This window comes from Muscardinus avellanarius (assembly GCF_963383645.1).
Source record: "Muscardinus avellanarius genome assembly, chromosome: 4".
Taxonomy (NCBI): domain Eukaryota; kingdom Metazoa; phylum Chordata; class Mammalia; order Rodentia; family Gliridae; genus Muscardinus; species Muscardinus avellanarius.
This window is the reverse complement of record NC_137789.1, coordinates 70160431-70174758: the sequence shown is the minus strand read 5'-3', so window position 1 is coordinate 70174758 and position 14328 is coordinate 70160431. Positions and strand designations below refer to the sequence as shown.

At 41.2% G+C, this 14328-nt stretch overlaps 1 protein-coding gene across 7 annotated transcripts in view; it reads left to right on the top strand.

Moving 5' to 3' along the window:
* Window positions 1-12241: 12241 nt before the first annotated feature.
* Window positions 12242-14328, top strand: part of CSPP1 (centrosome and spindle pole associated protein 1) — a gene marked incomplete at both ends in the record, with an annotated part of 131405 nt that continues 129318 nt past the window's right edge. For all 7 annotated transcript variants that reach the window (XM_080693860.1, XM_080693861.1, XM_080693858.1 and 4 more), the window contains 2 exons: window positions 12242-12340; window positions 12762-12861. In XM_080693860.1, the coding sequence (XP_080549986.1) occupies window positions 12242-12340; window positions 12762-12861 (199 nt within the window). The remainder of the gene's footprint in view (window positions 12341-12761; window positions 12862-14328) is intronic.

Genomic DNA, 14328 nt, shown 5'->3' with positions numbered 1-14328 from the left:
TGGTTTAAACAATACAATTGTACAACAATACAACAATACTTTGGTTTAACAACACAATTGGATTACAAGTGTGCCCCACAACGCCCAGCCGCATATTAATCTTTATTTCTATTTTGCTGCACCAGGGATTGAATCCAGGGGCATTATACCTCAGAATTGAACACAATGTCAGCTCTTCCCTGATATTTCTGTCTGGGAGCTTATTAATCTTTTTTTTTTTTTTCCTTCGTGATACTGGGAATCAAATCCAGGGGCATTCTACTTTCGAGCTATGCTCCCAGCCCTTTTTATTTTTATATTTTGTTTGAAACAGAATCTCGCTAAGTTGCCGAGGCTGGCCTCGGACCTGTGATCTTCCTGTCTTAACCTTCCAAATACTGAGATTACGGACACACATCACCACCCTCAGTGTGTGTGTGTATATATATATATATATATATATATATATATATATATATATATATATATATAATTTTCGCACTGGGGATGGAACCCAAGGGGATTCTACCTTTGAGCCACACCCCGAGTCCTATTTTATTGTTTATTTTGAAACAGGGGCTCAGTGAGTTGCAGAGGGCTTCACAAGTTGCTGAGGCTGATCGGGAACCTGTGATCTTGTCTTAGCCTCCCGAATACTGGGATTACAAGTGTGCCCCACAATGCCCAGCCACATATTAATCTTTATTTTTTGCTGCACCAGGGATTGAATCCAGGGGCATTCTACCTCTGAACTATACCCCAGACCTGTTTTTTTTTTTTTTTTTTTTTTTTTTTTAAGTAGCTGATCCTCCTGTTGCAGCCTCCCAAAAACTAGTATTACAAATGAGCACCACCACCCCCGGTTTTCATATTAATCTTTAAAAACATAGCTCAGAGATTTATTTGATGAACTCACTACTTTTTTTTTTTTTTTTTTTTTGGTGGTACTGGGGATGGAACCTAGGGGCATTTTTACTTCTGAGCTACACCCTCAGCCCTGTTTTTTATTTTTTATTTCGTAACAGTCTCACTGAGTTGCAAAGCTCCTAAGTAGCTAAGGCTGTCCACAAACTGGGAGCCTCCTGTCTCAGCTTCCCAAATCCCAAATGCTGGAATTACAAACGTGCACTACCATACCTGCTAACTCATGATTGTGTGTGTGTGTGAGAGAGATATGGAAAATTGAACCCAGGAGCATTCTACCTCCCAAGCTACACCCCCAGCCCTTTTAATTTTATTTATTTTTTTGAAACTGGGTCTCAGTAGTTTGCTAAGAGTCTCGCTAAATTGCTAAGGCAGTCCCTGAACCTGGTTCTCCTCTTGCAGCCTTCCAAGTAATGGTTTGCAGGCGTGTGCCATCAGGCTGGATTGTATCTTTCCAGTAACTATTCCTTCCACAGTGTCTCTAAGGCTCTGTAACCGCTTCTCTAAGGCTCTGTAACCGCTTCTATAACTGTTACATTGCTTTGTAATAATGTATTTAAGTTCCTCTCGCTGTAAGATTTGTGTTTTTTCCTGCGCTCTTAGTGCATGGTGCACGGCAGGCAGTTCAAAACCCAAGTATCAACTACACCACAGCCTGCAGATTTTGATACTGACTCAAGCTGGAGAAAATTTGCCTTTAAAATCACCTAACAGGCCGGGCGTGGTGGCGCATTGTAATCCTAGTATTTGTGGGTCTGAGATAGGACCACAGCTCGCAGCCAGCCTCAGATATTTAGTGAGGTCCCTGTAATTTAGTGAGACCTGGTTTCAAAATAAAGAGGGCTGGGGGTGTAGCTTGGAGGTAGAATGCCCCCTGGGTTCAGTCCCCAGTGCCGCAAACACAGAACCCTGACGACTCAAATTAGGCTAAATTAGGGTCCTTATGAATACATTAGTACCACTAGCCCCACTCTCCTGGGAAGCTAAAGGTCCCTTTTCTGGCAGCACATGGCCGCTCAGGGTTCAGGTGATGTGAATAACAGGTTGGTACCGCACGGGGCACCTTGTCGAGCGGCCCCCTGGGCCTGGGGCAACGCCTTGGAGAGGCGCCTGGCGCGCTCCCCTCGCTGACACCCCGCCGGCCGGGGGCCCGGGTCCGCCGCCCTGGTGGCCGCGGGCTGCGGTGCGGCCTCCGGCCGGCGGGGGCGCCCTCGCGGCGGCGGCCCGGGGGCGGGGCGCTCGGCGGTTGGCGGGGGCGCGGGCGGGCGCTCGGGGGCGGGGCCTGTCACGCCGTCCCGCGCCGCCGCCTGTCCCCGCGCCGGAGGCTCGCCGGCCGCAGCGGCTCCCCGGGTAGGCGGCGGCGGGCGGCCCGCGGGGGCGCGGAGAGGCTGCCGGCTGGACGCGGCTGCGGGCGGAGGGCGCGGCGGCCGGGCGCTGCCGGGCGGGGTCGGAGCTCGGGGCGGCCGGGCTGGCCGGCGGAGCCGCGGCGCGGGGTCGGGGTGCGCGGGGGTCGGGTCTGGCGGCCGCCTGCGGGCCGGTGCCCGGGCGCGGCCGGGCGTCCTCCGTGGCGGGTCTGGCGGCGCCCGCCGGGCGCGGGTCCTGTGTCCTGGTGAATTCCCGGCCGACCGGCGGCCGCAGGTGTTGTGAGCGCCGGTTGCCTGACGACGCCGCGACGCTTCCCCCGAGCCGCCGCCGCCGCCCGCGCCGGGCCCTGGGCTCGGCCCCCGCGCGCCCTTCCTCCTCCGCGCGGCTGGTTAATGCTTAATTTTTCGAGGCGCTGTCCCCAGCGTTTTGCTTTGCAAGTAAAAACTTAATTTTCGCGATATTCCCGTGAGGTTGGTGCTGTTATTATCCTAGGCCCCTTGAACTTTAAGTTCTTTCTAACTGCCTTGATTTTAGGATGCTTACCTGGAATTTGAATACAGTTTTCATTAAATGTTAGCAGTTTCGAGAGACACTGGTTCTCAAGATTACAGGGTTAAGAAACTTAACTAGGTTTTTAGGGAAGACCAAATTCTAAAGCAAAATACTACCTAGTTTTCAAACACCTTGCAAAATTGCCCCCAAAGTACGAAAAGCAACCAATATGAGCTTGCAAAAAGCGAATGATTCGGAGACGGACTTTATGTGAAAAAATGGCTTTTCATGTTTAAGAGAGTAGACAAGAAGTCCTATGGCAATCAGTAAGATGCTGTCTTTTCTCTGTACCATTCTCTGACTTTCTGGTGGCTAAATATCTGCCGAAGTATCCCCCAGGGAGAATACATTGCTGTTTTGGCAAGGAGCTCTGGTGGGTTTACACAAGGTAAAACGGCATGCTTTTGGGACCGTTTTTGTCTAATGAGGATTTTAGACAAACACGATTTACCATTACAATTTATTTAATTTTGGTACTGGGAATTGATTTAAAAATCTTTTTTGAGGGGGAGTACTGGACATTCCACCTCTAAGCTATACCCCTAGCCCTATTTTTTTTTTTTTTTTTTTTTGGTGGTACTGGGGTTCCTGGAAGCCCGTCTACCTCCGGGATACACTCTCACGGGCTACACTCCCAGACCTATTTTTTTTTAAACTTTTTTATGTGGAAACAGGGTCTCTTAAGCCAGCGAGGCTGGCTCAGAACCAGTGCGATCCTCCTGTCTCCGCCTCCCAAGAGTGGGGATTACAAACGTGTGCCCCCACGCCCGGCCCCCAGCCCTATTTTTTATTCTTGATTTTGAAACGGCCTCACTAAAGTTGCGGAAGGCCTCCTTAATTAGCTGAGGCTGGCCACAAACATGCATTCCTCCTGCCTCAGCCTCCCAAGTACTGGGATTATAAATGTGCACCATTATGCCTGGCAAATATTTAATATACTACATCAAATTAAAATGCACAGCTTGTAATAGAAGTAAGCATGTACGTATGTATGTATTTTTGTGGTACTAGGAATTTAACAGAGGGGTATTCTATCTCTGAGTTATACCCCCAGCCCTATTTTTTATTCTATTAATTTGAATCAGAGTCTCACTGAGTTTCAGAGGGCCTCACTAAAAGTAACCGAGGCTGTCCGTGAACCATGAACCTCCTGTCTCAGCCTCCTGAATGCTGGGATTATTAGCATGGGCTACCACACCCGGCTTTTTTTTTTTTTCTTCTTTCTTTGGTACTGGGGATGGAACCCAGGGCATTGTACCTCTGAGCTACATCCCCAGCCCTATTTTTTACTGTTTTTTTTAATTCTTTTTTTTTTTTAAATCTTTGAAACAGGGTCTTACTGAGTTGCAAAGGGCCTCACTAAGTAGAGCTCAGGCTGTCCATGAACCATGATCCTCCTGTCTCAGCCTCCCAAATGCTGGGATTAAAAACGTGTGCTACCACGCCCAGCTTATTTTTAGTTTTTTGAGGAACTTCTATACTGTTTTTCATAGTGGCTGTACTAATTTGCATTCTCACCAATGGTATATAAGGGTTTTCTTTTCCCAACTATCCCATCCTCAATAGCATTTTATCCCTTGTTTTCTTGATAATGCATTCTGATTGGGGTAAGATGAAATTTCAGTTTAGTTTTGATTTGCATTTCTCTGATGGCTAAAGATGTCAAGAATTTCATACATTTATTGGCCATTTGCACTTTTTTTGAGAATTATTCAGTTCTTTTGGTCATTTATTAATTGGATTTTTTGTTAATTTTTTTGAGTTGTTTATATATTTTGGATATTACATATTGTTTATATGTTCATCTGTCAGATGAATACCTGCAAGGGTATTTCTCCCATTCAGTAGATGGTCTCTTCACTTTGTGGAATTGTCTCCTTTGTTGTGCAGAAGTTCTTTAATTTAAATGTAATCCCATTTGTGTATTTTGCTATTATTTCCTGAGCTGTTTGATTCGTGTTCAGGAAAACATTGTCTATATCTTGAAGTGCTTCCCCTATGTTTTTCTCTAGAAGTCTCAAAGTTTCAGGTCTTACATTAAGGTCTTTGATCCATTTTGAGTTGCTTTTTGTACAAGGTAAGATAGGGATATAGGTTCAATCTTCTGAAGGTATGAGTCCAATTTTTCCAGCATCATTGCTGTAGAGGCTGTCTTTTCTCCAACATAGAGTTTGGTTCTCCTCAACCCCTTTTTTTTTGTATTACTGGGGATTGAACTCAGAGGCATTATACTTTCAAGCTATGTCCCTAACCTGATTTTCTTATTTGGAACAGGGTCTTGCTAGGTTGATTTGAGCCATGCTACTTGCTGAGGCTGCCCTCGAACCTGCGATCCTCCTGTCTCAGCTTCCCAAGTACAAGGATTACAAGTGTGTAAAACCATACCCAGCTTCTTCAGTGTTCTATAATTTTCTTTCTCTCTCTCTTTTTTTTTTTTTTTTTTTTTTGGCGGATCTGGGGATGGAACCCAGAGGCATTTGACGTCTGAACTACACCCCCTGTCCAATTTTTATTCTTTATTTTGGAACAGGGTCTCACTGAGTTGCGGAGGGCCTCACTAAGGAGCTGAGGCTGCCCACGAACCACGATCCTCTGGTCTCAGCCTCCCAAATGCTGGGATTACAAGTGTGCCACCATGCCCGGCTTCGGTGTTCCATAATTTTCAATGAAGAGGTCTTTCACCTTGGTTAGGTTTATTTCAGGTTTTTTTTGAGGCTCTTGTTAATGGTGCTTTTCTATATATATATTTTTTTTCTTTCTTTCTTTCTTTTTTTTTTTTGTGGTGCTGGGGATTAAACCCAGGAGCATTGTATTTCTTAGCTACATTCCCAGCCCTATTTTATCATTTTTGAAACAAGGTCTCACTAACTTGCCGAGCGTCTAAGTTACTCTGAGACTAGACTTGAATCTGTAATCGCCCTATCTCAGCTTTCCAAGTACAGAGATTACAGGCTTGTTCCACCAAGCCCAGCCCAATGTAAATTTTCTGATTACTCTTTAATAATCCTTTAGATTTCTAGATTTAAGTGGTATTTGTTGTAATATCTTCTACCTCATCTCTACTTTTATCTATCTGGTTTATTTAGGTTAGTTTAACTATGGTTTATTTATTTAGGTTAGTTTGTAAATGATATCTTTTCAACAAATCAACTCTTTGTTGAATTAATTCTTCCTCTCTCTATATTTTTAATGGTATTTGGGATTGAACCCAGAGGTTATTCATCCTCTGAGCCACATCAGTCCTTTGTATTTTTAAATTTGAAATGGGATTTTGCTAAACTGCTGAGGTCTTGTTAAGTTTCTGAGGCTGACCTTGAACCTGTGATCCTTCTGTCTCAGCCTCACCAGTACTAGGATTACAGGCATGCATGCTGGCTAGTCTTCATCTTTTGATTGGAGAATTCAGACCATGCACAGTCAGGGGTATTAATAATAATAATAATAATAATAATAATACATATAATAATATTAATTTATATTTATAACAATATATATTAATATATATTAATTATTATTATGGGTCTGGGGATGGAACCCAGGGGCATTCAACCTCTGAGCTACTCCCCCCTGCCCTATATTTTATTATTTATTTTGAAACAAGGGTTTCACTAGTTGCAGAGGGCCTCACTAAGTTGCTGAGGCTGTCCGTGAACTGTTATTCTCTGGTCTCAGCCTACGGAGTGCTGGTATTACAAGCTTGCACACGACGCCCAGCTTCTTTTTGTCTTAAGAATTCGTATTCGCTATTTCTTCTCCCATATTCATCTTAGAAGCTCAGTGGTTTACTGATAAAAGCATTGCTTAATTTTATCTTATTTCTCACTTATTCTTTTAGTAAGATTTATTCTTTGCTTTTGTGGCTGTGTTTATCTTGCTTCCTCAGTAGGGTGTATAATTTCTTTGAGAATCTTCTGTAATGCTGGTTAAATGGTCATGAATTCTTTTAGTTTATAATTATCCTGAGAAGTCTTTATTTCTCCTTAAAGTTTGAAATATAACTTTACTGGATATAGTAATCTAGGTTGGCAGTTATTTTCTTTCCTTGAGAGGGAAAAGGATAGGAACAACATTTCCCTTTTTTGTGATGGATGGTGAAGTTGAGAGAAGGATTAGGGTATGCTCATATTTTTTCTTTTCTATGTTTTGAACTCTTTATGTTTGGGTTTGTTTAGACTTACAGAATGGGTAAGTTATCTGTTTATATGTCTATATAATAAGCATCAAGCTCTTCAACTTAATTATTTATAGGTTTTAGTTTCCATTATGATAACCAAGTATCAGTTATTGGCAATTTAAATTCGAGCAAACACTTTTCTGTGGTGTTGGGGATTGAACCCAGGGCATCATGCATGTTACCATGCATTCCACCACTGCGCTACGTCCCCAGTCCTATAGCCCCCAAATAAATTAGACTGTAACTCAAGTTTGGATGCCCTCCCTCCCTGGGTTCCTTTCGAAGAGCCTTGTGTCTCTATAGGGTGCTTAACCACTGAGCTACATTTCCAGTTGGGAGGCTATTTTTTTTAAGAAGGTGAATGTTCATACAAAGACTATGGAAACACAGCAGTAATTACTAAAATAGCTGACTTGTTGAAGAATAAAATTTCTAAGTCTCAGATCCTGTCATATATTATTTTGTTTTTCTTTATTATAGCTGGAGTAGGTAATATTTCCATTTTGTAGGTGAAAAATTTTAGGCATAGAAAGGTTAAAGAACATAGATGACATCAATCGTAAAGAGTCAATAATTGATGAAAATGGATTTTAAATCCAGGTCTTTCAGTGAAACTGAAAACTCTTATTACCTAAATACTATACACATAGCTACTGGGGAAAAATTATCTGGTAATAAGATCTCTCCATCTTACTAGCTTTAACCAAATCTTTTCAAACCAGCCAACTTGTTCTCTTTTTTAAAAAATGCTTTTATTGGTACATTATAGTCTCAGATCATAATGTAAATCATGTTGACATTGATATACACACACACAGCACTTGGTGTGTCCCCCCTCCCACTTTTCCATTTCTCCCCTTCCTAATACACAGAATACTGAGATTGCCATTCATAAATTCACATGTATACACATAGTCGATGGTAGTATTTACATTAATGAACCTTAGTCTTCCCCCTCCTATTCCCTTAGACCACCTCCATGGCTCCACTTTCTCTTCCATTATCTGGAGTTCCTCTGGTATCCCAGTTTCTCCCTAGCTTGCACATATTAGAGAAAACATATGAACCTTTACTTTCTGTGACTGGCTAATCTCGCTTAACTAACGTTCTCTAGGTCCTTCCATTTTCTTAAAAAATGACGTAATTTTGTTCTTCTTTATTGCTGAGTAGAATTTAATTGTGTGTATATCCCATAATTTTATAACTCATCTGTTGATGGACACCTAGGTTGGTTCCATAATTTGGCTATTGTGAATTGTACTGCTATGAACGTGGGTATACATATATGACTGTAGTTCTCTGATTTTGGCCTCTTTGAAAGATACCTCAGATTGGTATAGCTGGATTATATGGTGGATCCATTACCAGTTTTCTGAGGAATCTCCACACAGATCTCCATAGTGGTTGAATTACTTTGCAATCCTACCAGCTGTGTAGAAGAGTTTGTTTCCCCATATCCTTACCAACATTTGTTTTTTGACTTTTTTTTTTTTTTGCGAGTCTGGGGATGGAACCCAAGAGCATTTGACCTCCGAGCTACACCCCCTGCCCTATTTTTTATTCTTTATTTTGAAACCGGGTCTCACTGAGTTGCAGAGGGCCTCACTAAGTAGCTGAGGCTGTCCGCAAACCATGATCCTCTAGGTCTCAGCCTCCCAAATGCTGGGATTACAAGCATGCGCCACCACGCCTGGCTTTGTTTTTTGACTTCTTGATAGTTGTCATCCTCATTGGGGTTAGATAGAATATCAGTGTAGTTTTAATTTGCATCTCCGTGATTGCTAATGATGTGGAACATTTTTCATGTATTTATTGTCCATTTGTATTTCTTCTTTTGTGAAGTGTCCATTTAATTCAGTTGCCCATTTCTTGACTGGGTTTTTTTTTTTTTAAATGTAAAACCTTTTAATTTATTTGTGTATTCTAGATGTTAGTCCTGTATCAGATGGATAACTGGCAAAGATTTCCCATTCTATAGGCTTTCTCTTTAGACTTTTCATAAATTTGGCTTAATAAAAATTAAACACTTTTGCCGGGTGTGGTGGTGCACACTTGTAATCCCAGCATTTGGGTGGCTGAGACAGGACAATTGCGGTTCATAGACTGTTTCAAAATAAAGAATTAAAACAAAATAAATAGGGCTGAGGGTGTAGCTCAGAGGTAGAAGAAGGACCCTGGGTTCCATGTGCAGTACTGTAAAAAACAAAACAAAACAAAACCCAAAAAACTTTTACTATTAAAAAGTGGGCATGCCGGGCGTAGTGGCGCACGTTTGTAATCCTCGCGCTTGGGAGGCAGAGACAGGAGGATCGCGCAGGTTCGAAGCCAGCCGCGCGCGCTGACTTAGGAGACCCTGTTTCCAAATAAAAATGTTAAAATAGGTCTGGGAGTGTAGCCCGGAGGTAGAAGGGCTTCCAGGAACCCCCAGTACCACCAAAAAAAAAAAAAAAAAAAAAAAGTGGGCATGAAGCCGGGAGTGGTGGCGCACACTTGTAATCCTAGCATTTGGGAGGCTGAAACCAGAGGATCGTGGTTCCCGGACAGCCTCAGCTACTTAGTGAGGCCCTCTGCAACTCAGTGAGACCCGGTTTCAAAGTAAAGAATAAAAAATTGGGCAGGGGGTGTATCTCGGAGGTCGAATGCCCCTGGGTTCCATCCCTAGACCCACAAAACAAAACAAAAAAACCCAACTGGGTATGATAGCATATATCTGCAATCCCATTACTTGGGATATTGAGACAGAGGATCAACAGCCAGCCTCAGCCTTGTTTTAAAATAATAAAATATTCTGGGAGTGTAGCTTGGTGGTAGAATGCCCCTGTATTCCATCCCACGTACCAAAAACAATAACAAAGGAGATTTACAACCATAGGTTGGGAGAAAATATTTGCAAAACATGTTTGATAATGGATATGTGTTCAGTATATGTAAAGAACTATTGCAATTCAATAATGAGAAAACAACCTAATTGTAAAAATGGGCAGCTGGGCACAGTGGAACATATTTGTAATCCCAGAATTTGGGAGGTTGAGACAGTAGAATTGCAGGTTCAAGACTGGCCTTAGCAACTTTGTCAGATCCTCAGCAACTTAGCAGGACTCCATTTGAAAAAAAAAAAAAAAAAGAAATAGGGCTGGGGGTGTATCTCAGAGGTAGAGCAGTCCTGGGTTCATTCCCTAGTACCGCCACACACACGCACATGCACGCACACTCTCTTCCCTCCTTCCCTCCCTTTATCTCCCCCCATCTCTCCTAAACTGGAGAGAAAAATATAATGGTCATTATTGGTCAGCTGATAAAATTGGAACATGTATAATAGATTAAAAATTAATGTTTGTAAAGTTGATAACTGAAATTATATAAGAAATTAGCATACTTTTATTTTTTTGTGGTCTCAAACTTTGTCTAGCCTTGAGATGCTAGACAAGTGTTTTACCACTGAGTTACATCCTTACCTCCAACCCAATTCTTAAGAAATGCTTTCTGAAACCAGGTATTGTAGCACATCCCTGTAATCCCAGTACAGGAAACTGAGACAGGAGGATCTTAGGTTTGAGGATAATCCTGGCAATTTAGCAAAAGCCCCAGAAACCTAGTCAAACCTTGTTTCAAAACAAAAAATACAAAAAGGCTGGGAGTATAGCTCAGAGGCAGACTGCTCCTGTTACATGCAGTTCACTCTCTGAATAATTTTAGAAAAAATTATGTTTTTCCATAGAGAAAGCGACCATGTATGCACAAGCAAAGAACAAAGTAAGTGGAGCAAAATTTTACCAGTAGGGAATTGCCAAAGACTGTATGGGTATTTGCCTAGTGTAGTGGCACACACTTGTAATCCCAGTATTTGGGGTGCTGAGACAAAAAAAAATAGTGTTTTAAAGGTTAGAATATTTTATTTTTATATTTGTGTACATATGTATGGTGCTAGTTCCTTTTTTGTTCTTTGATAGTGCTTTGGATTGAACCCAGGGGCATTCTACCTCTGAGCTACACCTCCAGGCTGAAACAGAGTCGTATTCAGCTGATGAGAATCTTACTTCTTGCTAAGGATTTTTTTTTTCCCCCACTGAGGTTTGAACCCAGGAACTTTTCTACCTCTGGGCTATACTTCCAGACCTGTTTTATATTTTATTTGGAAACAGGGTCTCACTAAATTGCTGAGAGCCTCTCTAAGTAGCTGAGGCTGGCTTCGAACCTGTGAGATCCTCCTGTCTCAGCCTCCCAAGTGCAGGGATTACAAGTGTGCGCCACCACGCCCGGCCTCTGAGGCTATCTTTGAACCTGCAATCTTCCTGTCTCAGCCTCCCAATTACTGGGATTACAGGTATGTGCCACTACACTAAACTCTTCATTTCTTTTTCCTTTCCTTTCCTTTTTGGTGCTGGGATTAAACTCAGGTGTGCTCTTACCTTGCGCTATGCACTGGCCCTATTTTATTTTTTATTTTGAAACAGGGTCTCATTAAGTTATGGAAGACCTAAGTAGCGCTGAGGCTGGCCAAGAACCTGTGATCCTTTTGTTTCAGCTTCTCAAGTACTGGGATTACCGGCATGCACCATCATGTTCGGCTTCTTTATTTTTAATCTATGTTGGTAGACTTTCCTGGGAAATTAGAGCAATCAAACAGATTTATGATCAAGGTTAAGTTTGTAGGTTCCAATTCAGTGAGTGAGATAGAATACTAAACGTGGACTGAGTCTTCATGTTAATAATTAAGCTACAGCCGGGTGTGGTGGCACATGCTTGTAATCCCTATGTTTGGGAGGCTGAGACAGGAGGATTGCGCAAGTTCAAAGCCAGCCTCAGCTACTTAGTGAGGCTCTCAGCAATTTAGTGAGACCCTGTTTCCAAATAAAAAATATAAAATTGGTCTGAGAGTATAGCACGGAGGTAGAAAGCCTCTGGGTTCCACTCTGGGTTCCACCCCCAGTACCACCAAAAAAAAAAAAAAAAATTAAGCTACAAAAATTGCAGTATAGAGCTGGGCATGGTGGCATATGCTTGTAATTCTAGTATTTGGGAGGCTGAGACCAGAGGATCGCGGTTCTCAGACAGCCTCATCTACTTAGTGAGGCCCTCTGCAACTCAGTGAGACCCAGTTTCAAAATAAAGAATAAAGAATAGGGCAGGGGCTGTAGCGTAGAGGTCGAATGCCCCTGGGTTCCATCCCCAGACCCGTAAAAAAAAAGAAAAAAATTGCAGTATAGTTACATTCATTGAAGTTTTTTTCCCCCCAGAAGTTGTGAAATGGCTGATAATTTGGATGAATTTATCGAAGAACGAAAAGTCAAATTGGCCAAAGACAAAGCAGAATTGGAAAGCGATCCACCTTACATAGAAATGAAGGTAAATTTTTATTTTTCTTCCAATGTGTTTTATGAAAGTTGTTTCTAAAGATCATACCTGTATTAATGCAAAACATCTTTTATGAATAAGTCTTCTGTTTTCATACATTATTTAGGCTCTGCCGCCTTTCTAACTCTGTGAGCCTCATTTTAGGAAATATTTCAGTGCTTTTGAATGCAGTTTTTCTTTTGTGGTGTTTTATACCTCACAGTATTTTCCTTTCTCTTGTAAGAGCCTTAACAAATAATTATGTGCTTTATAAGATTATTAGTATACCAATTCTTGGATATAGAACCTCCAGAATATAAACTGAATAGATGTAAAAGCAAGTTCTTATATTCTTTGTGAAGGTTATTTAATCAAAAACATTTTTTTTTGTGTGTGTTGTACTGGCGATTTATAAGTATTATGTCTCTTTCAGGGAAAGGCATCAGAGAAGCTTTCTGAAAATAGTAAAATATTAATCTCCATGGCTAAGGAAAACATACCACCAAATAGTCAACAGACCAGGGGTTCCTTGGGTATGTCATTTGATGTGCTAAACTAATTTTAAGATATTCTTAGCAGGTGGTTGTGAAAGAGGTTGGTGTAAAAAAAAAGATTTCTTACAAATTTGCAGAAAATCAAAGCAAAATCAATCAACATATCACATTAATAAAGTTTCATTATTTATTGTGTAATATAAAATTGTAACACAAAAATGATTTTTGCAGTTTGTAAGATTATGTAATCACATATCACTAAAATTTCTATTATATATTTATGTGGTTTTTTTTTTTTTTGGTGTGTGAGTATGTGGCTTTGGGAATGGACCTAGGGGCATTCTACCTCTGAGCTACACCCCCAGCTTTATTTTATTTTATTTTTTTAATTTTAATTTTTTAATTTTTTAAATTTTTGGTGGTACTGGGGTGGAACCCAGGGGCTTTTCTACCTCTGGGCTATACTCCCAGACCTATTTTATATTTTATTTGGAGACAGGGTCTCACTAAGTTGCTGAGAGCCTCACTAAGTAGGTGAGGCTGGCTTTGAACCTGTGCGATCCTCCTGTCTCAGCCTCCCAAGCGCTGGGATTACAAGTGTGTGCCACCACTTCCGGCTCGCCTTATTTTATTTTTATTTGGAAATAGCTAGGTTGATGAGAGTCTCACTAATTGCTGAGGCTGTCCTTAAACCTGCAGTCCTGACTCAGCCTTCCAAGAACTGGGATTTCCTATTATATTTTGTAAGTAATAAGAATATATATATGTATTTTGGTGGGTCTGGGGATGGAACCCCCAGCCCTATTTTTTATTCATTATTTTGAAACAGGGTCTTATTGAGTTGCAAAGGGCCTCACTAAGTAGCTGAGGCTTTCTGTGAATCGAGATCCTCCTGTTTCAGCCTCCCAAATGCTGGGATTACAAGCATGTGCCACCACGCCCGGCTAATAAGAATATTTTTAAAAGAAAAAATACATAAAAAGGATTTCTTTGGAATTCTAGTAACTTTTCTTTTTAGAATTTTACACATGACAGTATGGCTTATATGTGAAATACAGCTTATACTGTGATCCTTGTACCTGTTTTATATGATATTGCTTTGATTTATGAGAATCAGTAGTATGTTTTTAGCATAACTAAAAACTAATTGGAAAATTTGAATGGAATTTGTGTGTGTGTGGACTGTATCTGTATAGTAAAAGTAATGGACTTTTGCTTAAAAAATCATAGAAATAAGATACAAAATGTTGTTTGGTGAAAAATAAGCATTTAATTATTGATGACCTTACTAGAATTTGATACTACTGCCATACTGATTCTTTGGTTATGGTTTGGCATGAATATGTTTCAAAGCTTTTTTTTTTCTTTTTGGTAATGGTAATTTAGGGGGCATTCTACCTCTGAGCTACACCCTCATCCTTGTTTTATTTTTTATTTTGAAACAGGATTTCACTAAGTTGTAGAGGGCCTCTCAAGTTGCTGAAGCTGGCTGCGAACCTTCAATCC